This window comes from Geotrypetes seraphini, chromosome 19 (genome assembly GCF_902459505.1).
Source record: "Geotrypetes seraphini chromosome 19, aGeoSer1.1, whole genome shotgun sequence".
NCBI lineage: Eukaryota > Metazoa > Chordata > Amphibia > Gymnophiona > Dermophiidae > Geotrypetes > Geotrypetes seraphini.
This window is the reverse complement of record NC_047102.1, coordinates 17,346,957-17,374,597: the sequence shown is the minus strand read 5'-3', so window position 1 is coordinate 17,374,597 and position 27,641 is coordinate 17,346,957. Positions and strand designations below refer to the sequence as shown.

At 43.3% G+C, this 27,641-nt stretch overlaps 1 protein-coding gene across 8 annotated transcripts in view; it reads right to left on the bottom strand.

Moving 5' to 3' along the window:
- The window catches only part of IRAG1 (inositol 1,4,5-triphosphate receptor associated 1), a 130,361-nt gene that overhangs the window by 50,342 nt on the left and 52,378 nt on the right, over positions 1–27,641 (bottom strand). For 4 of the 8 annotated variants that reach the window (XM_033928640.1, XM_033928639.1, XM_033928638.1 and 1 more), the window contains 6 exons: positions 25,003–25,104; positions 21,788–21,956; positions 8,401–8,477; positions 5,051–5,224; positions 3,183–3,260; positions 60–109 (listed from right to left, as the gene is read on the bottom strand). In XM_033928640.1, the coding sequence (XP_033784531.1) occupies positions 60–109; positions 3,183–3,260; positions 5,051–5,224; positions 8,401–8,477; positions 21,788–21,840 (432 nt within the window). In that variant the 5' untranslated portion in view covers positions 21,841–21,956; positions 25,003–25,104. Of the gene's footprint in view, positions 1–59; positions 110–3,182; positions 3,261–5,050; positions 5,225–8,400; positions 8,478–13,336; positions 13,438–21,787; positions 21,957–25,002; positions 25,105–27,641 lie in introns of those variants that run through there. The other 4 variants (XM_033928635.1, XM_033928633.1, XM_033928641.1 and 1 more) reach the window with 3 other exon arrangements.

Here is a 27,641-nt window from a genome sequence, read left to right as displayed (position 1 = left end):
GATGTTTTCTCATTTTCATCCCAAGAATGCTCATTGAGCTCCTACGTTATCATGCTTACCTGAGCTGGAACTGCTGGCCCAGGGATACTGGCTGCAGAAGCATCAGAACCTAAAGTGTTACAAGTGTTCATTAGAGTTACATTGGTGGATCTCTCGTCATATTTAAATGACTAAGTTGTTTCTATTCAATACCAATCTTTTAACAGTTAATTCATTGATGCTTATGGAGGGAGTAACCAATATGAGCTACTGTTTCTTACTGATGACCCTAGTAATTAGTATTTTAGATACTCGAATATAAACCCATCCAAATATAAACTGAAATACCATATATACTCGAATATAAACCAAGATTTATGGGCCCAAAAATGGGGATCTTGGTTTATATTTGAGCCACCATCTGATCACTGAGGCTGCTGTCTTCCCTTTAACCCCCAATGACTCTCCGTTGTCGCTGCCCCCCCCTCCTCTCCCTGAGCCCCTCCCCTGATGAATACCGGCACAGCTATCCTCCCATCCCTATGATGATCCATGCCATCGCCCTCCATGTGCACCCCCTTCCCCACAGATATCATGCTTACCCATTAGGTTTTAAAGAAAAGCTGCTGCCGCCAACGCTGCATGCTGATCCGGCTTGGGGTCTTGAGCATCTGTGCATGCTCAAGGTCTGTCGGCTCCTGCCCCTCCGAGATTCTCAGAGAAGGCAGGAGCTGACTTGCTTTGAGTATGTGCAGATGTTCAAGGTCCCAAGCTGGATCAGCATATAGAATTGGCGGCAGCGACTTTTCTTCTATACTGAATGGGTAAATGTGATGCTGGCGGGGCATGCATGGATGGCAAAGGCACAGGTAGTCTTGGTTCAGCGGTCCCACAATGCGGTGCTGCTGAAGTGGAGGGGTGGAGGGGTTGAGGAGTGCTGCTGGACCTGGGGGGAAAGTAAGGGCTGTTGCTGGATATAGGGGGGTGAGTAGAGTGAGGAATGCTGCTGGACTTGGAGGGGGGGTGAGTGAAGGGTGCTGCTGAATTTGGGGGGATATAAGTATGGGGTGCTGCTGAACCTGGAGGGGGTGAGAGTATGGGAAAGTGAAGGCGCACATGTGGCGGGGGAAGGAGTGGGAAGGAGCAGGGGGTGGAGAGGAGGAGGGGTGCCAGTGGCCTCACAAAGATGGTGCCTGGGATAGACTGTCCCCTACCCCCTTACTATGCCACTGATCGAAGGGATTGTTTATCTAAACAGATATTGTTAATGTTGTGTCATTTTGTGCTAATAAAAATATTTAAAGTTTAAAACATTTTTGTTAAAACTTATGGCACTTTCTTACCAAACTTTTAGGAAGTCAATCAAAACTTGTCTTTTTGATCAATTTCTCTGCCTTGATGTATTTCAAAAACACTTCCAGACAAATTTGATTAACCTTAACATACTAATGTAATGTCGCTGTCTGTATACAGTCTCTTCCTCTATAAACCATTTAATGCAATATGCTTGTCTGTCCAAAATGTATATATTCTATTACCAGGATCTTAAACAACCCCCCCCCCCCCTTTTACTAAACCGCGATAGCGTTTTTAGCGCAGAGAGCCGTAGTGAATGCTCCGTACTGCTCCCAACGCCCATAGAGTTGCGATGAGCATCGGGAGCAGCGCGTAGCATTCAGCACGACTCCCTGCGCTGAAAACCACTATCGCGGTATAGTAAAAGGGGGGGGAAGGGGGAATTTGGTTATACGAAAAGAGAAAATAATTCATTTTCTCAAAAGAAAACAACTGGAATACAAAGGAGGGAAATGATCAAAGTGGGCTGCCATTATGACAGATTATTTTACCACAAGTTGTGCTATTTTAGCTCATGGCCCCATTTTATGCAATAAGTCCTGTGCTAAAAGAGAACAACTTGTGATAAAATAACCTGTCTTAGCAGTAACCCACATTGAGAGTGTGGCCTAGTGGTTAAAGCTAGAGCCTCAGCACCCTGAGGTTGTGGGTTCAAACCCACGCTGCTCCTTGTGACCCTGGGCAAGTCACTTAATCCCCCCCAGACAGATTGTGAGCCCACTAGGGCAGACAGGGAAAAATACTTGAGTACATGAATAAATTCATGTAAACCATTCTAAGCTCCCCTGGGAGAACAGTACACAAAATTTAATAAATAAAAACTGTGTAAAGTTTCAGCCTCTGATAGCCAGAGCTGGTATTGTGATGTCATAATGCCACGTTCCACCAGTGCCTAAGAGTCAACCTCATCAGGGATGCCATAATGGCTTGATTATCCTTTAGTTGGATCATTTTTATTACTTTTTGATTTCTAGAGTAGCACAGTGGTTAAAGCTACAGCCTCAGCACCCTCAGGTTCTGGGTTCAAACCCACGCTGCTCCGTGTGACTCTGGGCAACCCCACCATTACCCCAAACACATTAGATAGACTGTAAGCCTGCCAGGACAGACAGGGGAAAATGCTTAAGTACCTGAATAAATTAATGTAAACTGCCCTGGGAAAAGGGTATGGACAATTGAATAAAAAGTGTGCAAAGTTCCAGCCTCTGATAACCAGAGCTGGTATTGTGATGTCATAATGCCTCATTCCACCAATGTCTAAGAGCCAACCTCATCAGTGATGTCACAATGGCTTCATTGTCCTATATTTGGCTCACTTTTACTACCTTTTGATTTTTAGGGTGGTACAGTGGTTAAAATTATAGCCTCAGCACCCTGAGGTTGTGGGTTCAAACCCACACTGCATCTTGTGATCCTCCTGGGCAGATCCCTTAATCCCCCCATTGCCCTAGGTACCTTTTGAGTTTTAGGGTGGTGCAGTGGTTAAAACTATAGCCTCAGCACCCTGAGGTTGTGGGTTCAAATCCACACTGCATCTTGTGATCCTCCTGGGAAGATCACTTAATCCCCCCATTGCAGAAGGTACATTAGATAGATTGTGAGCCTACCAGGACAGACAGGGGAAAATGCTTGAGTACCTGAATAAATTCATGTAAACCATTCTGAGCTTCCCTGGGAGAATGGTATAGAAAATTGAATAAATAAATAACTTCTCCCCTTAATGTCACAGTTAAGGCTAGAGATGTGATTGACTCATGAGATAAGTTGCCTGGCTTTGGCACATAGCCTTTGTTACTTGCAAGTTGTAGCATGCTATTTCTGATTTGGATATTTGCAGATGACTTTACCCAGCATGGGTGGAACTGTAAGGGAATGGCTCCGAGTTGGCACAGTTGAACCATTTGGACTCAGTGTCACAGAACTTCCTGCAATTCAAATGAGAAAGGAATGAAATTGCTCATATTTGATCCTGGTTATCAATTAATAAGCTACAACAGCGCTCAACAAAATGTATGCAGTCGGGATCCCAGTTTGCATTGTCACAAAAAGCATGATGCCCAAGCATCCTATAGAGCAGTGGTTCCCAACCCTGTCCTGGAGGACCACCAGCCAGTCGGGTTTTGGGGATAATCCTAATGAATATGCATGAGAGAGATTTGCATATAATGGAGGTGACAGGCATGCAAATGTGCTCCATGCATATTCATTAGAGCTATCCTGAAAACCTGACTGGCTGGTGGTCCTCCAGGACAGGGTTGGGAACCACTGCTTTAGAGTGTCTACCCAAGTTGTGACCCCAAATGTGGGTTCTGTTTGGGGTCTTAATCCATGGTTTTGGAAGCTCAGAGCTACAACCTAACAGGTAGAGCTGAATTCCTAAAATTTAGGAAACTATTTTCAACTCAACTTGGAAGCCTAAGGGCTCCTTTTACAAAGCCGCGCTAAGGCCTTAACGCTTGGAATAGTGCATGCTAATTTGCCACGTGCACTAGCCGCTACCGCCTCCTTTTGAGCAGGCAGTAGATTTTCAGCTAGCGCGCACTAATCCGGTGTGTGCATCAAAACCGCTAGCACAGCTTAGTAAAAGGAGCCCTAAGTTTTCCATTGACAATTCATCAAAACATACAGTAGAAGCCTTTCACTGGGTCCTAGATTTAGGTCTCCTATTCATTTGCCAATTTATTAAAGATTTTCTCCCATTTTGGCCTGGATTCTGTAAATGGCGCCTAGAAAAATGGCCTCAGCCGTGTGTCAATGACGCTTAGGCACCGTTTACAGAATCCTGCCTGAAATGCAGGCCAGGGTTTTAAAGTTTTTGGAAAACCATGATTAAGCCACGCTCTGCCCTAGTGGAGCACAACAAAGAAAAATGGGGAGACCCGATGATCCACAGTGAAAACAATCCATCGATGAAAACAAAAACAAATCTGTGGATACAGATGTTCTGGAGATAATTTATTAAACACTGACATATAAAACCATGAAAATTCAATTTAAAAAGTACAATGATAGAAAATACTATGATAAAAATCCAACCGAACCCTACATGGTCCGTGTTTCGGCGAATACGCCTTCCTCAGGGGTCCAATGCATTTTTTTTTTTTGCTACTTCAGCTTGTCTGTGGTGTTCTTTTCTCACATGTTTAAAGACAATAGACTGTTTTCAGTCCAATTTTTATATGTGAGTTTGCAAACCATTGGACCCCTGAGGAAGGCGTGACACCTAGTGGACCAACAGACACACCCCTGAGGCAGGCCTCCACCTGGGGGTCGAAACACAGATCGTGTCAGTTCATTGGCTACATCCTTTCAATATAAGGACATTGCGTCCATAGGACTTTTATTCATGTGCTTCTGTATTTATTTTGAATTTATAGAAATAAAAGCTTGTTTGTCCCAAGGATGACGTATTCTATCCCACTCCCCACGTGTTCTCTCTTTGTTACGTGGAGTTTCTGTTCCTTTTATTTTCTTCAAAAAAGTTTGAGAAGCATTAATCTAGGCAGCGGGTTTGGTAAAACCTGGAACTCCTAAAATCAGATAGAAATGGAGACCACCTTTGTCAGCTTTACCTACAGTACAGTTAATGATATAAGAAGCTGTGGTAATGATGCAGGTTTTGGGTTTGTTTTTTTAAATATCTAAATGAACAGGAGCAGTGACAGGAAATGTTCTGGACGTCTGAACGCTTGTACAATGTGAGTATACTGAATACCTGTAGGAGAGTCAGATAAGCTGCATCTGGACTTTCTCCCCCGTCGTGTGAGGAACTGTTCACTGACTTTCCGTGCTTCTTCCAGTAACTCGAGGTTTTTCTTTTTATCTTCGTCTGAAATTCTGACGTCTGGCAGCTGGTCGTGCACCAAGTCAATTACATGACCGAAATGATCTGGAATATAAACCCTGAATTACAAGAACATAAGATTTGCCGCTGCTGGGTCAGACCAGTGGTCCATCGTGCCCAGCAGTCCGTTCACGTGGCGGCCCTTAGGTCAAAGACCAGTGTCCTATTTGAGTCTACCTTTACTTGCGTATGTTCTGTTCCAGTAGGAACTTATCCAACCTTGCCTTGAAATCCTGAAGGGTGCTTTCCCCTATAACATTCTCCTATGGACACTACTTTGCATGCCTGGTGAAAGGCTGCATCTTTCAAAAATCTGTGGGCTCGAAATTCAAAGCGAGTTAAACAGGCAGGAGAGGCTCTTGGCCATTTGGGCATTTTCAGTGGCACTTAACCAGATCGGGCATTTTTGGTGGCCACTGAAAATGGCCGGTTAATGCCCAGCTGAAGCCAGCTATTTTGAGGGTGTTCCGGGGGTAGAATTGGCACTTAGCCAGTTAAGATAACCACTTAAATAGGACTGCATAAAACACAGCCCTATCTTACCTCCCCACCCCCCTTTTACTAAACCGCGGTAGAAGTTTCTACCGCGGCCTGGAGTGTTAAATGCTCTGACCATCACTTCGCATCAATGACCCAATCACTTTTTTTCCTCCAACACAGATCTCATTGGACCTCTATCAAATCCTTTAAATGTTACATTATTTATTTATTTTTAGTATTTATATACCACTTATAGTCTAAGTGGTTACATTCAGGTACACAAGTATCTTTTTCCTGTCTGTCCTGATGGGCTCATAATCTATCTAATGTACCTGGGACAATGTGGGATTAAGTGACTTGCCCAAGGTCACAAGGAGTAGCATGGGATTTAAAACCACAGCCTCAGGGTGCTGAGGTTGTAGCTCTAACCACTGTGCCACACACCAATAATCTTTGTAGGTCCAGTAAAATGAATCCTGGTACCTTAAAACATATTTTATTTGAATGTAATAACATTTCTGCTTTTGGGTCTAAAGTATGGTTAAAAATCTCCAGTATATTATCTATCTTAGAACCTTTAAACTTTAAACACATCACATGGAAATCCATGTCTTTATCAACTAAGCTACCGGATTACAATGCTATGTTATTTGATTTCTTAATTTCTGTTGCATTGAAATTGATTGTTCAACACTGGAAAGATAATTCATCCTTATCGATTTATCTTTGAGGGAACACATTATTAAATACGAAGACATTGCTCATCGACATTTGCCTCCATCCTGTTCATGTATAGCTAAATGGAAAACGTTAGATGAATATCATGGAACGCCAATATTATCTCCATAACAATTTTCTGTTAATTTCATTCTATAATTGCTCATGAATATTCAGTTCTATGTTCAATTATCTACGTTATTGTTTACTACAGTTAACAGTTGTACATTAACCATCCTTTATTGGATGGTATGAATCCCTTATTGGATGTTATTTTTGTATTTCTTCCAGATTATAGTGTTTTGATATCCCATCAATGGTTACCCTTTTTTTAATTTTGATTAATTTTGAAAAATGTCACAAGTAGTTGCAGAAATACAGAAAGTAAAAAACATCAAAAGGAAACAAAATTGTAAATGTGGCATTTCAATTATTATCCTTCTTAGACCACTAATTTAGAAAAGAGGGAGATCCATAATTCCATGGAGAGAAAAAACAGGAAATCTATTATTAGGAAAGCTGACTACGCTTAAAAGCCCCAATTATTTTCTTTCCAGCAGATCGAGAACATTATTTATCTCTAGAGATCTTTTTAAGGTTACCCTTTTTAATTCAAACATTTTTCAATAAAAATGATATTACAAAAAAAGAATTTCCGGGCTTAACGTCGGTGGTGATTAGCAAAACGGTCATTGGCTGAATATTGGTTCCTATATTTATATTTTTGTCTGAAATATATCATGCATGTATCTACAAACTAAGCACAGACAAAATATATTCGATGAGAACTGATCAATTTATACTATCCCAGAACCCTATTTTCAAAAGGAAACACTTGCCCAGTTGCCCCAGCTGTCTCTTAGTGGTGATAAACTGTGGATTTTCAACTAGGCCATGTTATTCCATCCTGTTTCATTTCTGGACCTATGTAAATGTTTAAACATCCCTTTTGTCATTAACGCATCCAATATTTGAGACCTTTTAACCATTCAGGAATGGCTCCTGGCTGGTGAAATGCCACTTAACTAGCTATCCAGCAATATTCAATGGGAGATAGTCAATTATCTCCCTCCCGCTGAATATTGCTGGTTAGCACTTAGCACATAGCCAGTTATATTGTGAGATATATCTGGCTGTCTGGTGATACTCAGCGCATCACCAGCTAAGTTAGCCCGCTGAAATAGCTGGAATATCTTTCGCCAGTTTCAACTTAACTGGCCAGCCCTGAATATTGGCTTGGCTGGTTAAATTTAAACCGGCCAAAAACCACCTGGATATCCAATACTGGTCATTGAATTTGGCCTTACACTGAATATTTGGGCTTACTGCTGGCCACAAGAGTCAGCCCAGCTGACTCCTGAGGTCTGACTATCAGCCCCAAAAGAACTACAAGGGTAAATCAAAAAGTAAAAACAAAACACATTTAATGGCTTTAATAGAAGTAACTGAGCAATTGAACATATCGCTTTTCCACTTAGTCCCCATGCAAGACGACGCATTTGTTGCATCGTTCGACTAGCTTCTGAATTCCTGCAGAGAAGAATTTGTTTGGCTGCTCCTAAAGCACCACTTTGCCTGCTCCTAAAGCACTGCTTCCTTTACTTCCTCATGCTTTGTCTTTTGCTCTCCGGGTCATAGGGATGAACCTATGTCTCGTCGCCTGTAACAATTCTCTCCATAATACTCAGATTTTCTTCATACCATCTCAGGAATTGGGTCGCAACCTCCACATACTTGCTTGTGCAGATCAGTAAGCTGTTTGGGAACCCATCACGCGCAGACTTTCCTGTATCCCAAATCATCATTCATTGTGGAAAATACAGATCCATAGCCAATATCCAAATTTGTAGCCAATTGAGACACTGTTCTCTGTCGTTTTTCTCTAATCAAAGCATTCACCCTGTCGATTTTCTCTTGTATGTGCGATTACACCTGTTCTTCCCACTTTAAACCATTTTACCCACTCATAAACCTTAAAGCCCTTAAAGCAATGAAAACATCATACAATTTTTGAGGTGTCTTACCAACAGAAGTGAGACAGTTCTCAGAGGGGAAAGACTTCCTGTGTCGATTAAGGTGCCTTGTCCCTGGACCACGGGTTCTGGAAAAAGAAGCACAGTCAACTAATAAATAAATGTGTGCAGTAATACCAAAACCTTTTTCACTCGATCATTACTCTTTCCAGATTCATTAATCGGTCCAGAGAACCATACTTCTAAAAAAATCCAAAGCTCGCTAAGCCTATGGAGAGCATAATAGGGGATGGGATTTTATATACTGCCTTTCTGTGGTTATAATCAAAGTGGTTCTGTTATTGGGGGGAAGTGCTGTTAAAGGGGAGTGGTAATTTCCTATAGACTCCCTCAGACCCCTAAGTGTGTGGCTCCACAATACATAATGTGACCGTACGTCCCATGTTTAACGGGACTGTCCCATTGTCCCCACGCACAGCTTCGGGACACCGAAATGTCTCATTTTCAGAAATAGTGTCCCAAAGCTGTACCCAACACGAATCAATCGCAGAGCCCGGGATTTCTCCCTGCTTCCCCAATGCTAACGCAGCAACAGATCAGGTGCATGCAGCGACTGCACAAGCCTTCTACCCCCCCCCCCCCCCAACATCAATTCTGATGTCGGAGAGGAAGTTCTGGGCCAGCCAATCACTGCCTGGCTGGCCCAGAACTTCCTCTCCAACGTCAGAATTGACATCTGGGGGAAGGCTTGTATAGTCATTGCATGCACCTGGACTGTTGTTGCTGCGTCGGTGGCAGTGGCTTGGAGAAATCTGTGGTGGCGGCAGCTTGGGGGGGCAGGGAGAGAAAAGAAAGACAGAAAGGGGGGGAAGGGAAAGAAATGAAAGAAGATGCACAGTCAGAAGGAAGTGCAACCAGAGACTCATGAAATCACCAGACAACAAAGGTAGGAAAAATGATTTTATTTTCAATTTAGTGATCAAAATGTGTCAGTTTTGAGAATTTATATATGCTGTTTATATTTTGCACTATATTTAATGGGGGAGGGTCCGGGGAGGATCGGGGGGGGGGAAAGGAGGGGAGGGTCCGGGGGGGGGGGTCCTGTCCCATTTTGAGGAAAAAAATAAATGGTCATGTTAACAATACACACCCTTTTACACACAGAGGGTGGACAGGTTTCAAATAGCCCATTTACATGGGTAAAACACTGCTTTAGCTATGGAAATGACTTTAAAAAGTGTTCTCCCTAGGTTTATTAGGAGATACTAAAACTTAATCTGAAATACAAAAGGTGTTAAGAGTCATTAGAAACAGAACTCCTGCTTTTTGTGCTGGGCAGTGTTCGTTTGCCATTAGTTTTTAGCAGGAGTCTTGTTGGGGTAATATTGTGTTCATGGCGCCCCCTACAGTATGTTACATAGATAATCACTGTGGCTGCCGAAAGCACAAAGTGGATAATTTTCAAAGATATTTATGCAAGGAAATACTAATTTATGCACATCAATTGTCTGAAAATAGCCTTCTCTCAATGCACCTTATTATCCACATTTAGATTTTTTAAAAAAAATTTAGTTCATACCTTTCCAGCAATAGCTCAAGGAGAGTTATACTCAGGTACTCAGAGGGCTCACAGTATAAGTTTATACTTAAATGAAGTGATTTCCCAAGGTCACAGGGCATATCAAAAGAGGGGACTGAGGGGCTTATTTAGGTTGGAGGTGGAGGGGAAAAGTACAAGCACAGAAATCCACAAGCATTGTTTTCTATTAAGAAAAAAATAGGTGTGACAGTCCACAGGTACACAGTATTTGCAACACGTTTCAAACCCTACAAGTAGAAAGTAGCCATGGATTTTGTGCTGATATTGAACACTTTGAAAACTGCACCCTAAAACTTCTTATATCAGGCTTCCTTTTAAGAGAAAGAGGAAGAGATTTTGGATTTTGCTCAGACATTTTCCGCAGCGGTGATCGGTGATTTAAATTTAGATACCTTATGCATTTTCCTGTCCACAAGGCAATGGAAGGTTAAATGACTTACCCAAGGTCACACAGAGCTACTGTGGGACTTGGACTGAGCTGCCCTGGTTCTCAGCTGATTCTCTAACCATAAATGAAATGCCTCTTTATAGACCAGTTGTCCATGATTTGTATAAATTCTTCTGTTTATGAAGCAGGCTCCTTGTGATCTTGGGCAAGTCACTTAGAGGTTCTTTTACTAAAGCTTAGCGTGCAATAAGAGAATTAGAACATAAGAATTGCCACTGCTGGATCAGACCAGTGGTCCATCATGCCCAGCAATCTGCTCACACGGCGGCTCTCTGGTCAAAGACCAGCACCCTAACTGAGACCAGCCCTACCTGCGTACATTCTGGTTCAGCAGGAACTTGTCTAACTTTGTCTTGAATCCCTGGAGGGTGTTTTCCCCTATGACAGATTCCAGAAGAGCGTTCCAGATTCTACCACTCTCTGGGTGAAGAAGAACTTCCTTACGTTTGTACAGAATCTATCCCCTTTTAACTTTAGAGAGTGCCCTCTCGTTCTCCCTACCTTGGAGAGGGTGAACAACCTGTCCTTATCCACTAAGTCTATCCCCTTCAGTACCTTGAATGTTTCAATCATGTCCCCTCTCAATCTCCTCTGAACGAGGGAGAAAAGGCCCAGTTTCTCTAATCTTTCACTGCATGGCAACTCATCCAGCCCCTTAACCATTTTAGTTGTTCGGGCCAGGAGGGAGCCCAAACCCTCCTGGCCCAGCCAATCCTGCCCCCCCCCGACAACATCGGGCCAGGAGGGAGCCCAAACCCTCCTGGCCACGGCGACCCCCTACCCCCACCCCGCACTACATTACGGGCAGGAGGGATCCCAGGCCCTCCTGCCCTTGACGCAAACCCCCCCTCCCCCCAACAACCGCCCCCCCCCCAAGAATCTCCGACCGCCCCCCCCAGCCGACCCGCGACCCCCTTGGCCGACCCCCACGACACCCCCACCCCCCTTCCCCGTACCTTTGTTTAGTTGGCCGGACAGATGGGAGCCAAACCCGCCTGTCCGGCAGGCAGCCAACGACAGAATGAGGCCGGATTGGCCCATCTGTCCCAAAGCCCTGCCTACTGGTGAGGCCTAAGGCACCTGGGCCAATCAGAATAGGCCCGGGAGCCTTAGGCCCCTCCTGGGGGCAGGGCCTTGGGCACATGGTCGGGTTGGGCCCATGTGCCTCAGGCCGCGCCCCCAGTTAACTTAGCAGGGTTTTAAAAAGGTTTGGATAAATTCCTAAAAAGGAAGTCCATAGGCCATTATTAAGATGGCTTAGGGAAATCCACTGCTTATTCTTCAGATAAGCAGCACAAAGTCTGTTATACTACTTGGGATCTAGCTAGGTACTTGGGATCTGGGTTGGCCACTGTTGGAAACAGGATATAGGGCTTGATGGACCTTTGGTCTGTCCCAGTACAGCAATTCTTATGTTCTTATGTGAGCCAAGTATAGGGCAATCAAGCCATTGTGATATCACTGATGAGGTTGGCTCTTAGGCATTGGTGGAATGAGGCATTATAAGAATATAAGAACATAAGCTGTGCCTCTGCTGGGTCAGACCTGAGGTCCATCATGGCCAGCAGTCCGCTCATGCGGTGGCCCATCAGGTCCAGGACCTGTATAGTAGCCCTCTATCTATACCCTTCTATCCCCTATCCCTTCAGAAAATTGTCCAATCCTTTCTTGAACTCCAAAACCGTACCCTGTCCTATCATTCCCTCTGGAAGCGCGTTCCAGGTGTCCACCACCCGTTGGATGAAGAAGAACTTCCTAGCATTAGTTCTGAATCTGTCTCCTTTTAATTTTTCGGAATGCTCTCTCGTTCTTGTAGTTGTCAAAAGTTTGAAGAATCTGTCCTTCTCCACTTTGTGATCTTATAAGTCTCTATCATATCCCCTCTAAGTCTCCGCTTCTCCAGCGAAAAAAGCCCCAGTGTATGAAAGGTTTTCCATACCTTTTATCAAACGTGTCGCTCTCTTCCTGACCCTCTCGAGTATCGCCATATCCTTCTTTAGGTACAGCGACCAATATTGGACGCAGTACTCCAGATGCTTTGGAATGTTGCTACTCTTTGGGTTTCTGCCTGGTACTTGAGACCTGGGTTGGCCACTGTTGGAAACAGGATACTGGACTTGATGGACCAGTACGGCATGTTCTTATGAATCTAGAGAGTTACTCAAATTGAAAAAAAAAAAAAAGCAATAAAACTATAAAATGGACTAATGAAGAGTTTATGGTGAAGAAATATTCTCATTGAAATTGCATCTTGAGAATTTCACCTCTGATGGTCCTTTAAAAAACCCTTTTTGTCAGTGAGAGTCTGAATTCTCTCTCGGATATGCAGAATTTTTAATAACAATGTTGTGTGATCATAGCATATGCCCGTGAGTGTATTAGTGAATTTGGTGTGTATAAACATTAGTGCATGGCCATTAATTGGAAAGATGGAAAACTGGTCATTTTTTGGCTGCGGTTAAAATGGGCTTAAAACAGGGCAAAGACCTGCATAAGGGTGTGCTTAGTAAAAGGACCCCTTAGACTGTGGACCCTTCAAGGACAGGAACATATAGATCCTGCTATTCAGAAACTTTGTTAAGACTAGCTAAAACTGCTTAGCCCGAGACACAATGTTATAATATCCGATCCTGTAATTCTCCTGGAAATGTCCAGCTCACCTCTTTTGTAATCCGCCTAGAACTGTGAGATTAAGGTAGAATAAAAGTCATTTGAATGCAACCCACCTACAGCTAAGGCTGAAAAGGATGCGAGCTAAATCTAAATCTCTTCCCTATTTGGCAAAACTTAAAGAATTTATTTGATATATTTTGGGTCTAATTTTTCTAGTCATCAACTGGGAAAAAATACTTCGGACTGTGAAATAGCTGAATTCCAACATTATAAATGAATGTACACCTTGCAACCTATGTACCTTAACTTTACAGATGGAATCCCACCTGTTCATTAGATTTTTATCGGATTTGGCCTCTGGGTTCACTGCTGCTTTCGGAAGGACAATGCAAGGAGTAGTGGCCGTTTTCACTCCAGAACTTGTATCCTGCATGGTTTGGGACAAATAGAAACCATTATTTCAAGAACACAAATACTTAAAATCTGATGCATTTTAAGAGGCATAACTTTGAGGATTATGATTATTGAGAGCTTCTATACCGTTACTAATGACTGGGGAGTCAATTCAGAGCGGTCTATATGAGCCTCTGCAAAGGCGCTACAATACATGAGCTTTTGTAAAGGTGATATAATACATTAGCTTCTGTAGAGATATTACCATAAGGAGTTGTGAGGTGTTACAATGCATGGGCCCTATACTGAAATACACAGAGCTCTGTGGTGGGGTTAGAGTTATTAATAATTCATCATCCTACTTATATGCCCATGTTTATACCAAATCAGTTGTCCTATGTATGTACACATGTAATACTAGGTTTACTCTTGCCGCTAAATACACTATACACTTTCAGTTTGGGCAGACTGGATGGACCAATCGGGTCTTTATCTGCCGTCATCTACTATGTTACTTTTACATACCTCTTAAGGAGGTTGGCCAATTCAACTAAATATAATCTATTTACGTGCATCCCTGAACGATCTGGTTTCCTCTCTCTGTCAACATCATAGTTTCAGTTGAAGTAGTTTGAGAAAAGGATAGTCTTGATTCCTTTCTTGAATTTTCTGGTGTTCTTTTCTAACTTTGGCATTCCACCACGTCGGTGCCATTACCGAGAACATTCTTGCCCTGGTGCTTTTGTATTTGATCTCTTTGAAGGAAGGTATTTGCAGTAAGGACTCTTGGCTCGAGCGCAGAGCATGCCGGGGCGTATGGTTATTTAGTCTGGCCGCTAGGTATTGCATCAGGATTTTGAATTTCACCCTGCTTTCAATCGGGGAGCCAGTGTAACACCTTCAGTAGCGGGGTGGTACTCGTCTGTCTCGGTTTACCGAGTAGAAACCTAACTGCAGCGTTTTGTACAGTTTGGATCTGTCTGATCATGTATTTTGGTAAACCCAGGAAGGTTGCATTGCAGTAGTCAAAGGCTGTGAGTATTTTGGACATTGTTCGGTGGGAGAGGTAGGGTTTCAGTCCTCTAACCCAGTAGAGTTTGCCATAAGCGTTTTTGACCATCCGTTGGATCTGCATTGTCATGTCTAGGCCTGGGTCCAGCCAGACACCTAAGTTTCTTACCCCATTCTTGGGCGGTTCTACAGTATTGTTGTTTAGTGTTAAGTGGAAACCAGGGTCGTTTCCGCCCCAGGATAATGTTGTTATATATTTTCTGGCTTGGATATTATTTGGGTGAGGTTCTTTTCTGGACTGTGCAGAAAATTCTGCCATGTGGTTTGGTTGCTGCAGGCCTGGCACCAGTTCCAGCTCTCTTGCTTGGACTCATTTACAACTGTGGCTATTATTCAACTCTGGCCATTATTCAAATGACTTGGGCAAGCTCAGGCACGCTTCACTGCTTAATAATCCTCCCTGCATTTGGAAATAAAAGGTCGCCTGTGTACATAACTGCTGTAGCCCTGAATCCCATGTGTGAAACCCATGCTGTTATGACAGATTCTATTTTTATAAGGAGAATATTCAGCGTTCTTGTTCCTGAAACCTCTGATGCAACCGGCAGACTTAGTTTGCATCTAGTCTGCTCAACAAGTGTTTCGTATGATTGAGGAATTATAACCTGCCTGACCGATGTTTTCAAATGTGAGAAAGCAACAAGGAAGATAGGAAAATTTGGAACATCCCTCCTCTTCAGGATCACCGAGCTGTGGAACAGCTTCGTAGCCCATCTTCGAAGTTCGACCTCCCTCCAACGCTTCAGGAAACATTTGAAAACTTGGCTTTTCTCCAAAATGGAACTACTTCCTCCCTCTCCTTTATACTAAGTCCCCTCTTTCCCTCCTTTTTGCCAAGCCCTTCTTCTTTCCATTGGAGTTCCTTTCTTTATTAATTCCTGTAAACCGTGTCGAGCTCCACTTCTGTGGAGATGATGCGGTATATAAACTTAAGGTTTAGTTTAGTTTAGTTTCACTAGATCCAATGTGAAAACAGACAAAAAAGCAGATCTTAGAAAGAAAAGCAGCCTTGATTGATATTTAAAAGCTCCCAGGGATTAGAAACGGTGGCCCATTTCTACTACTACGAGGGGCCGCAGAAAAGTTCTCAGCCCAACCGACAAAGTCGGGGCACTCTCCGTCGAGGGCTACACACTTAGTCTAGCGATTTTCCACTTTTATCGATCCACATATTTCCAACAGAATGAAAAAAGTGAAAAGTTACTGGACTAAGTGTGTAGCCCTCGATGGAGACTGCCCCGACTTTGTCGGTTGGGCTGAGAACTTTTCAGTGGCCCCTCATACTTATTATTTCTATAGCGCTGCCAGACATATGCAGCGCTACTGGCATAGTAAGGGGGGGGGGTGGTACGCCCCGGACGCTGTCCTTGTAAAGGGCGAAGGCATCTGTCCTCCTCTCTGCAGCCCTTCCTTCCCAACACCCCTTTTGCGCTTGTGTGCCCCTTAAGAATATAAGAATAGCTTTACTAGGTCAGACCAATGGTCCATCAAGCCCTTCTCACAGTGAAAAATCAAGATCATTAGTACCTGGCCAAAACCCAAGGAGTAGCAATATTCCAGCATCTCAAAGAATAGCAAGATTCCGGAACCCCAATGAGAGCAACATTCCAGAGCTGAGATTGTGATGTCATAATGCCTCATTCCACAGTGCCTCAGAGCCAACATCATCAGTGTTGTCACAATGGCTTGATAGTCCTATACTTGGCTCATGTAAGTACATAAGAATAGTCTTACTGGGTCAGACCAATGGTCCATCAAGCCCAGTAGCCCGTTCTCACAGTGGCCAATCCAGATCCCTAGTACCTGGCCAAAACCCAATGAGTAACAATATTCCATGCTACCATTCCAGGGCAAGCAGTGGCTTCCCCATGTCTTTCTCAATAACAAACTATGGACTTTTCCTCCAGGAACTTGTCCAAACCTTTCTTCAAACCAGCTACAATATCTGCTTATAATACATCCTCTGGCAACGTGCCTTTCCTCGTACCTTTTTAATTTTTCCTGCGCACGTAGCATTACAAACTTGCTACCCACGTTGGTGTCGCCTCTCTTTGATGTCACTTCTGGGCCCCGGGCAGCAAGTTCGTACTGTTGCTCTCACCTGGAAAATTAAAAAGGGATGGGGAGGGAAGGGGTGTCGTGCGCGTGGCGGGGCTGTGAGGGGGTGGAGAAGAGGGCGGGGAAAGGGCGCCACCGCCCCAGGCGCAACTTACCCTGCTACGCCACTGTGCAGCGCTGCACATGAAACACGTAAGAGACACAATCCCTGCTCGACATAGCTAACAATCTAATCGAAAGAGCTGGTGGAAAATCACAAACTTCACCAGAACATTTCTACATTATTTCTCATTTGTTCTGGTGAAGTTTGTGCTTTTATACCAGATAGTATTGTCTGTTTTGATTAGATTGTAAGTTCTATCGAGCAGAGGATGTCTCGTACATGTTTAATGTACACGTAAAGCAGTCCTATAGAAATGATAAGTAGCTTTCCTTTTCTTTTCCCCATAGAACCGGGTATAGACCAGTTGGAACAAATTGAATTTGATTTAACTGGTTTCCTGGAAGATTCACAGGATATAATTCCAACTAGGTCTACACTCCTTATCACTTGTACAAGAGAGATAGATAAATCCTTAATAATGAAAGCTTATTTTCAAAATAAGCAAATTAAACTTTGTGTATTGATTTTTCCAGATGTGGCCCAAGCAACACAATTAAGAAGAAAATCTTTTTTGGCATTGAAATCTAGAGTGTTGGCTTTGGGAGCTACATTTTATTTAAAATTTCCTTGTAAATGCTTGATTAAATTTAAGGAGAATGATTATGTTTATTGGGACTCTATTCAGTTAGAGCAATTTTTGCAACATCATGAAACTAGTTCTTCTGTCACTACATAATTAATATTTGGAGTTTTGAAATAATTAGCACTAACATGGTTGATCTTTGGATCATGTTTATTTTTTGAATGTTTTTTGTTATGTTTTAATCTGTTTGCTCTCTCTCAGTTATGTGGACTTGAGGAATCTTGTGATAACCTTTGGTTTTATAATCTTTTTCCTTATTTTCTTTATGTAATTTTCCTTTCCTTATTATTATGTACAAATAATAATGCTTAAAATTTGAATAAATAAATTAAAAAAAAGAAAAAAAAAGAAATGATAAGTCGTAGTAGAAACGTGGGCATGTCGAGCAGCTGTTTCTAATCCCCGGGAGCTTTTAAATATCAATAAAGGCCGCTTTTCTTTCTAAGGTCTGCTTTTTTTTGTCAGTTTTCTATGTTTCATCCAGACTGACGTCCAACAGTGCTGTTTATCAGAAGCCAGGAAACTACCTGTCAGCACAACACGTAGCTCGGATGGAATGCACGGCAAATTGCTCTGGTGTTTGCTACTGACATGATTTTCCTGACGTCTGAAAGGAAAGGCAGAGGATGTTTTCAGATGGTGTCCTAGACGCAAATGATAATAGGACCGTGAAACATAGGATGTGCTAGGTCAGGGATCGGCAACCTGTGGCTCGCGAGCCACATGCGGCTCTTTCGCCAGGTGGATGCGGCTCAGAACAGTGCTTCTGACAACCTCACACTGTTCAAGATCCCTCTTATTTTTCACATCTTCCAGAATGACGCTGCTGCTTCCGACGTGGTACGCTCTTAAGTCAATTCCTGTTCCGGGGCAGAGGACCGGCACAGCCAACAGCGCACGTCTCAGCAGCACGGTATTGCGTTGAAAGCAGCAGCGTCTTACTGGAAGATGTGAAAAATAAGAGGGATCTTGAACAGTGGGAGATATGGTTCAGAGTGTTGCAATTAGGAAACCAGTGATAGTTTTGGGCATCGGAAGCTAAAACTTTTTTTTAGGCTTTTAAATAATTTGTTTTTTTAATGTGATGTTCAGTGATAGTTTAACTTGCTTGGAGCATGCTGTGGTCAAATCATGCAGAGTTTTAAGACAATATCAAGATGCCATTGTAACAAAAGAAGTTTTGGGTTGCAAAATCCTGATGGAGACCTGAAGAGGGGCACATTAGGAAGTACTGAGGACTTAAATCATTATTCATTTCATTTCCCCTTCCTAAAGCTTTTACTTCACTCTTAGTGATATCCTGTGCCAGGCTGTAGGTTGGTTTAGTCAAGCATTTTACTTTACAGACCTGTCTGTTATGCTCCCCCCCCCCCCTCTATTCATAATATCCCCTCTCCTAATCTGACCTGCGGTTAAAAATAGACAATTTTTACCTGGGGGGAGGTTCTGTAAAACTCCGGGAGCATCTCTGGACCCATTCGTGGCAATGGATCTGACGTTCACGCCAGATCTGTGGATTTCGTGGCCATTCCAGGCCGCTTGAGGAGAAAGAAGGGCCGGGAAGAGCAAAACGGAGGTTTCCTGAGCCATTGGAGGCTTCTTCTGGGTTGGGAAGAGCAGATAAGAAAGGCCCCAGCTCTGCCTGAGCTTGGGACCGGATTGGGCAACATCCGCGCATGCTCTGACATCATCATATCTCAAACCCCCCTTGTCTACCCATTGCGGCTCTTTGTAAATCTTGAGTCAAACATTTAGGATAAAATGGCTCTTTGCTTTAAAAAGGTTGCTGACCCCTGTGCTAGGTTATAAATACTCTGGTTTTTCAGGCTTGATCTCGTTTGCTAAAACAGCATGAGCTGGCTTTTACACTGCAACTGCTGTGCAAAAAGACAAAAAACCCCCAAAATCCTCACATTCTATCATTCCAGGACATATTTCAGGAGAGAAGGAGCTTAATCTTATTATCCAAAGAGCTCCGATTAATTAGAAATGAGAGCTCGAACACCGGTTGACAGCACAAAAGGTTTTTGGAACTACTTTCCCAAGCCACCATAAGATGAATGGAGTCCTGGCTTTTTCACATTTATCATCAAACAAAGGAAGGAAGAACTTTTTTTTTTTCCCCATACAAAACACTGAGGGAAAATGAATATGAAACAATACCATGAAAAATCCTTCAGTGCCAAAAATCACAGACAAGTTCAATCAAAACACCAGAGTAATTTAAAGAGTAGGTAGGGTGGGGCAGACTGGATGGACCATTCAGGTCTTTATCTGCCATCATCTACTATGTTACTATGTTACCTTAAAGACCAAATGAGACCAAAGTCCCAAATATGTGTCTTACTCTCCAATCATCATCACACACCTATTTTTCCTCCCCAAAAAGTAAACAGTCCTCCCCCAAATTGTTTAACAGTTCATTTTTTTCATTTGGTCTTTACAGTCTCTGAGGGGCGAGGGGACGGTCTGCCCCGGGTGCCATGTTGGTGGGACACCAGCACTCCTCCTACTTTCCGCCCCCTTCCCTTTCCCCATACCTCTAGTTTAAGTTGTTTGTGGCGGTCAACGTGCTCTTCGTGACCCCGTCGGCTCCCCCACTAATGTCACTTCTGGGTGCCGTGCATAGGATATATTGGTGTATTGGAATATTGGCAACCCTACCTATACGGAATTTCGCCTCCAGACAAGATAGGCACCAGAAATGAAGGCCAAAGTTTTCCGTCCCTACATTTCCAGCACCTATCTGTGCCGTGAATCATGCCTACGTAGGCACTTTCTGGCGCCTAACGAAACTTCTGGCATTAGCCACACCCACAGGGGTGTCAGGCACCAGAAAGCACTTATGTAGGTGTGATTCAGGTTCCTTTTATTTAGGCACTGATAGGTGTTTGAATATCAAGGGTTTTCGCCATTTCTAATGGCGTTTGTCAATTAGCTTAGATGCCGGTAGAGTGTCTACCAGCGCCTACGTTTCAGCACCGGTTATAGAATTTCCCCGTTAGAGCTAGATTTGATAAGTGGCCCCAATATTAGATGCCAGGATGATCCATGTTAAGCTAGAAGTCTATAATGGGCAATCAGCCTAGAGCGACCTTTTTAGATTGCTATCTTATCATGTATTTCATGGCTAACAATGGGCTTGACACAACACGATTGTGTTTAGGCCCCAAATGGGCCTGCCTCAGGAATCTAAATAAATATATATATATATAAACATCTTAAACCTTATATATCAAAAAATAATAATCATCATAAAACTTATATATCAAAAATAAATGGTGTAAAAAAAATTGAACAATAATGTCTTACAATTATGCATTCTGCAAAACTGTAAAACATCAAAACAATCATATGTCGAGTCTTGATACACAATAAAAGTGATTGGGCACCAGAGTCTCCTTCGCTGTTTGTTTCCCACTTTCCAAGTTTTGGGGAAGTTGGCATCTCTTGTTTTCCTAAGACTAACATTAGGCTTGAGCATTTTCACCTACCAAAGGCTCAAATAAGCAATGGCACTCAACAGATGGCAGTCAGGCATGCAAATGTAGGTATTCTATATCATTTTGCCTAATTTCTGACACTCCTTCCCCTCCCATAGCCACTCCCCCGTTGGAGTTGCGCATTATGAAATTTAAGCGTACATTGTAGACTAGGGCTTAGAGCAGATTTGCATGTAACTCCTTAATTACTGCCAATTAAGTGCTAAATCCAATAACTGATTGTTAGGTCCGGATTCTCGAACTGGCACCGATATCGGCGGCCGCCAATCGCGTGTCAGCCAAGCATGGGTGCCGGTTTAGGAATCGCGCCGACATGAAAGACAGGCACCGGAAATGTAGGCCAGGGTTTTCCAGGCCTACATTTCCGGCACCTATCTTTGCGTGAATCGCACCTAGGTAGGCCGCCTAATGCCACTTCCGGCATGGATCATGCTTACTTTGGTGTTCGGCTGCCTAAATCACCTACAAAGTCCAATTTTCAAGGCATCGGTGTGTGCCTCAAATCTTAGATAAAAAATGACATTTGGTTGAAGTTTATTGAATAATTGTTTTCCTGTTATTTTCCTTAACTCATTGGTGACTCCAACAGGATAAGCAGCCCTCATATAATGTGGACTTTGATAAAGATTATGTTTTTTAGTTTGAAGTATTTTCCTTGAATTGTTTTTTATTTCATGAAATTGTTATATTCTCTAACAAATGAATAAATTTATAAAAATAAATAAAATGACATTCGGGTGGCGTTTTTCATGGAGGTCCTAGTAATCAACACCGGTTTGAGAATCCAAGCCTCAATGTCCTAATTGATTAGTTTATGCCCAGATCTGGGATCCACACCCAAATTTGGTTAGAATCCAGGGGGTTTACCGTCCTGTAAGTTAGGTGAGATTTCTAGCATGTAACACTAGTATTTTATAAAGGCAAATCGTTGCCTCTGTGTCTTTATAAAATAGCACCTAACTGGGCAGCTACTTGCAGTAGGACAGGAGAGAAAAAGATTGCTTACTCTGAGCGGAGAAGAAATGGTGCGATGAGCTGCCTGCGCTTTTTGCTTCTCATCTTCGGGCAGGGTTGGCATGGCGGGTGCTAGGAAGATTGCAGGGTGCCCCGGAGAACGCATGCACGTCTGAAACCTCCTGTTCCAAGTCAAGCTCGAGGGATAAGCACCGAGAAGCCTGGTGATCCGCAGAAAGGAGCAGATGCCAATGAAAAAAAAAAAGGTCAAAATTTCCAACAAAGAGGCTCAAACTGTAATAGCAAACAGAATTAATTTTTAAAATGGAAAATGATGAACCCTTTCTCAGATGTTTTTGCTAACTGTAGTTCTTCAAAGTTAATTACGGTATGTTACCTAATGACATATACAGAACACTTACTTATTTTTCATGTTGGACTTTACTTTGCATAAACTATTTTTAATGGATTGGAGTGATGTTTAAAGTGGTGAGTTTTAACCATCTACCTAAAATGTTACCCTCTTTAATATTAACATTACTTCCAAGAAAGGGTTTTTGTGAGGGCAGTAAAGATGTCGTGGGCTTTGATGTGGAGTAGAGAATGACACGGTGACAAAATTCATCACCGTTCCCGTCCCCGCGGGAAATAATCCCATGTCATTTTCTAGTGTCTATTTCAACCTCAGTCCTTCTACACCAGCATTCTTCAAAGCAAAGCTTGCGGGTCAGTGGTTGTGGCCATTCATACTCTGATTCTTATGGGAGCCAAGGATAATGAAGCCATTGTGACATCACTGATTTGATTGGCTGTTAGGCACTGGTGGAATGAGGCATTATGACATCACAATATCTGCTCTGGAATGTTGCTGCTCAATCTCAGCATTCTTCAAAGCAAAGCTTGAGGGTCAGTGGTTGTGGCCATTCATACTCTGATTCTTATGTGAGCCAAGGATAATGAAGCCATTGTGACATCACTGATGTGATTGGCTCTTAGGCACTGGTGGAATGAGGCATTATGACATCATAATATCTGCTCTGGAATGTTGCTGCTCAATCTCAGCATTCTTTAAAGAAAAGCTTGCGGGTCAGTGGTTGTGGCCATTCATACTCTGATTCTTATGTGAGCCAAGGATAATGAAGCCATTGTGACATCACTGATGTGATTGGCTCTTAGGCACTGGTGGAATGAGGCATTATGACATCATAATATCTGCTCTGGAATGTTGCTGCTCAATCTCAGCATTCTTTAAAGAAAAGCTTGCGGGTCAGTGGTTGTGGCCATTCATACTCTGATTCTTATGTGAGCCAAGGATAATGAAGCCATTGTGACATGACTGATCTGATTGGCTCTTAGGCACTGGTGGAATGAGGCATTATGACATCACAATATCTGCTCTGGATACCAGAGACTGTCATTCTGTAGTGTCTGTTTCAACCTCGGTCCTTCTACACCAGCATTCTTCAAAGCAAAGCTTGAGGGTCAGTGGTTGTGGCCATTCATACTCTGATTCTTTCCTCTCTTCTTAAAGAATGACATGAAGATGGTTTCCCGCGGTTATCCGCGGGGACGGGAACGGTGATGAATTTTGTCACCGTGTCATTCTCTAATGTGGAGAACGGCTTGCCTAGGCTGGGAGACCAAATCGATGCCTAAAAATACATAGACAGTGGGCTGAATTCTAAAGGGGGGGGGGGAATTTCAAAATCTCTAGGGAACATTAAGGTGACCTGTCAAATGCCCGCCCAGCAATTGCATCCCGACAAATGCACCCCGACAATTGCACGCACCGTCAAATGCACGTCTGACAATTGCACCCTGACAAATGCATCCTGACAAATGCGCGCACGACAAATGCGCACATTGAATAGGAGGTGACCCGTCAAATACGGCCCAATGGTGGATACTATTTTGTCTTTTTGAGGGCTACAGTGTAACCCTCTTTTTTAAGGGGTGGGGGGATCCCCCCACTACACTTAAAATATTCACTTGCTATCTAGTGTTAGGGTAAGGTTTACATGTGGGAATCCTTTACATAACTGGATATCTGGAAGGTCCTGATTTGCTTAGACTCCTCAGTGGGAGAGATGACGGGGTCATGTTGAAGTTCTTGTTGCTCGCGGCAGTGAACAACTGGAGGTACGGAGGAAGGGAAGGGGATGCATCTGCAGCAGGGGGAATCGGGGAAGGAGTGGGGGGTGGGGCGGAGATGAGGGCAGGGGAGAGGCACCACTGCCCGAGGCGCCTCTCACCCTTGCTATGCCACTGTACAGCACATGGGGAGGAGGGATTAATAACCACCTTTCCCCTGCTGCCGGTAATCTCCTAAGACCTCAATAGATACCCCTGGGAGTCTCACTGCTTATACCCCTTGTCATTTAACTCACCTTGAGCCATCAATGAAAAGGCGTCAACCAAACCTCGACAATAATCCAGGAAAAGGCACAAAAAGTGAATTTGCACTGCAGTCACAGGCAGAGCTTCCTACGTCTATCCTGGGGACCCCACAGCTAGCTGGGTTTTTAGGACATCCCAATAAATATGCATAAGACAATTTTGCATGTGCTGAGTCTCCCAGACCAGCAGATAGACTTCATGAATATTCAATGAGGAGTTCCTAAAGACTGGTCTGGGAGCCCTGTACTAAGGAATCACACATTAGAAACTGCATGAAGCAGCAGTTAAGTTCAGCGCAGAAAGTTTATTTTGATGATGCCTCACGCTCTCCCCCACACACACACGCAAGCAAGCTCCAGATGATACTTTCGGCATTCCCACGCTGAACAGTCCTCTGCATAAATAGGCTGTGTTTTTCTTTGTCCCGTTTTCTTGTAAACTGACTGCTTAAAATAGCAAGGTAGCTTAAATGATGCCCTTAGGGTTCAGATTTGTAGTCAAATGTAGATCAGAGGATATAAGGAACTTCCTGGTGTGTCCAGAAACAATGATATGGGAGCTGTTTTCTATACTTTTCTCCCAGGAGAGCTCAGAATGGTTTACATGAGTTTATTCAGGTACACAAGCATTTTTCACTGTCTGTCCTGGTGGGCTCACAATCTGTCTAATGTATCTGGGGCAATAGGGGGATTAAGTGACTTGCCCAAGGTCACAAAGAGCAGCATGGGTTTGAACCCACAACCCCAGGGTGCTGAGGCTGTAGCTTTAACTACTGTGCCACACATTCCCCGGTATACCAGATCTTTTGAAAAACATATTACCCCCCTCTCAAAAAAACCCAATACAGAAGTCAATAAGCATGGAACTCACCCTATCTGCTTCAACTGCCAGTGATTATCCCCAGTAATGGTCCAATTACTCCATTTGCACTGTTAGTCTGAAGGGTGATGACCTATCCATCGCTCTCATCTCCTTTTTAGTCAAAAGAAAGGGAGAGAGAGAAGAAATGAAAGCACAGATCAAAAACAAGCAAGGATAGCAAGCATCTACCAATATGCTGGCTTTCTTTGTATTCTTAAAATACTTCTTATAAAAGGAGATTGTCATTTAACTGAGTGTACTGTTTAAACCCCCCCCCATAATATTCAGTTAAATGACTATCTCCTTTTATAAGAAGTATTTTAAGTGTACAAAGAAAGGATCTTGAGGGCCTGAAACCATCAAACCCAAGCTGTGGAACTGAGTAGATAAAAAGTGACAAAGCAGTTGATTATTGCAAAGGAAGATCCTTGGTAGGGTATCCATATGGCTCCAGAAAAAGGAGAGCAAACAGACAAGCAGAAGAATACCTCGCCTTCGAGTATAGGCAGTCAAATAGAAAAGGCAAGGAAGGTGTCTTTTCAAGCAATGATAGTCTTTATTGAAAAGGTAATGGTCCCAACAAGGATCCCTGTTTTGGCGTATAAAAACGCCTTCCTCAGGGGACACTTTAACTGAAAAATGCTGAAGGCTAGAATCATGTGAGCAGTCAGGCAGCAGCATTCAAAACACTTTTATAGCATTTTCCAGTTAAAGTGTCCCTGAAGAAGGCGTTTTTATACACCGAAACAAGGATCCTTGTTGGGACCATTACCTTTTCAATAAAGACTTTGACTGTCCAGAAAAAGGAGGACAGATTGAATCAGTCCAGAGGTTACTTCCATTGAAATTAAGTAAGTAAAACCTAGTCTGGCACAATCTGTCCTCCTTTTTTTGGAGACATATGGTAACCCTAATCCTTGGCAACTAAAATGCACTTTAGATAGAAACATAGAAGATGACGGCAGAAAAGGGCTACAGCCCATCAAGTCTGCCCACTCTGCTTACCCACCCCCTGTCTATGCCCTAATGACCCAATTTCCTTATCTTGACCCTCGTAGGGATCCCACATGGGTATCCCATATAGCAACATAGAAGATGACGGCAGAAAAGGGCTACAGCCCATCAAGTCTGCCCACTCTGCTTACCCACCCCCTGTCTATGCCCTAATGACCCAATTTCCTTATCTTGACCCTCGTAGGGATCCCACATGGGTATCCCATATAGCAACATAGAAGATGACGGCAGAAAAGGGCTACAGCCCATCAAGTCTGCCCACTCTGCTTACCCACCCCCTGTCTATGCCCTAATGACCCAATTTCCTTATCTTGACCCTCGTAGGGATCCCACATGGGGCCTGGAGCAAGTTTCAATTAATCTGGAAGCCAGGATTCGGTACAGTGGTGGCCAAATGGTCAATGCCATAGATTAAGATGTTCCAATCATGCACCTTGTCAGATGAGCCAGCTGTGTGTGTAGTGGATGGTGAGCACCACCCAATATGGGGTAAGCTCTTCCCTGCCATTGTCTCACCAGCTCTGGAGGCTACAAAGAAAATTAAATCACGTGTGGAGCCAGAGCCCAGTGCATGCTATTGTGGCTCTGATCATCTCCCTCCCTGAAACAGGAAGTTACATCATGAGGGAGGAAGGAGAGAGCCAAGCAGAGCCAAGCAGTTGCACTGTGCTTTGGCCGCACACATGATTTAAATTTTTTTTGCAGCCTCCTGGGTTGGGGAGACAGCAGAAGGAAAGGGGCGATAACCCTTTCTATTTGTTCTTGCCACCACAGGCAGTGATTTGATGGAGGTATCGGAGAGTGAAGAGGAATGGAGGGAGAGAAAGAGATGGGGTGATTGTGGGGTGAGAGAATGAGATGGGATGATAGTGAGGGATGGAAGTCAAGGGAGGAAGAAGAGAGGGCTATTGGGGGGAGAAAGACAATGCTGGATGGAGAGGGGGAAGGAGACAGAGGGGCTCACACCCCAAGTATATTAACTTAGACCGCCACACCCCATCCCAGCCTCTCCCTATTCCGTCCCACCCCACTTTTAACCTTCACAAACATCTGAGTTGTCAACTACCTATGACCAAGTCACTTGCCCTTCACTGTCTCAGGTACAAATTTAGATCTTAAGCCTTCTGTGGTTCAGGGACAAATTAACCTTAGCTGAATTTAACTCACCTTAATCTAAGATTTAGAAAAGTAAGTAATTATACCTTAGGTAGTTCAACCCTAGGGTTGGCTCCAGAAAAAGGAGGACGGATTAAGACATCCGGGTTTTACTTCTACTGAAAGCAATGGAAGTAAGTAGGACAGATAGGGACATCTGGGTTTTACTTCCACTGAAAGCAATGGAAGTAAAACCCAGATGTCTCAATCCGTCCTCCTTTTTCTGGATCCATATGGTAACCCTATTCAACCGTCCTCCATCACCTCCCACCTTAGAAAAAGAAATTACACCAGTCGAAAGCTAGAAAAGTAAATCTTTTCCTCAGTGAGAAGAAACTGAAATCATGTTCATTCAAATTGCTTTTTTCCCCAAAGGAAAGTGTACATGACCCCATTGAACTGAGAAGAAATACTTTGTACAGTAATTTGGAATGAAGCGTGCAATTTAAGCACAAAATATTCTCTGAAATATGTTGAAT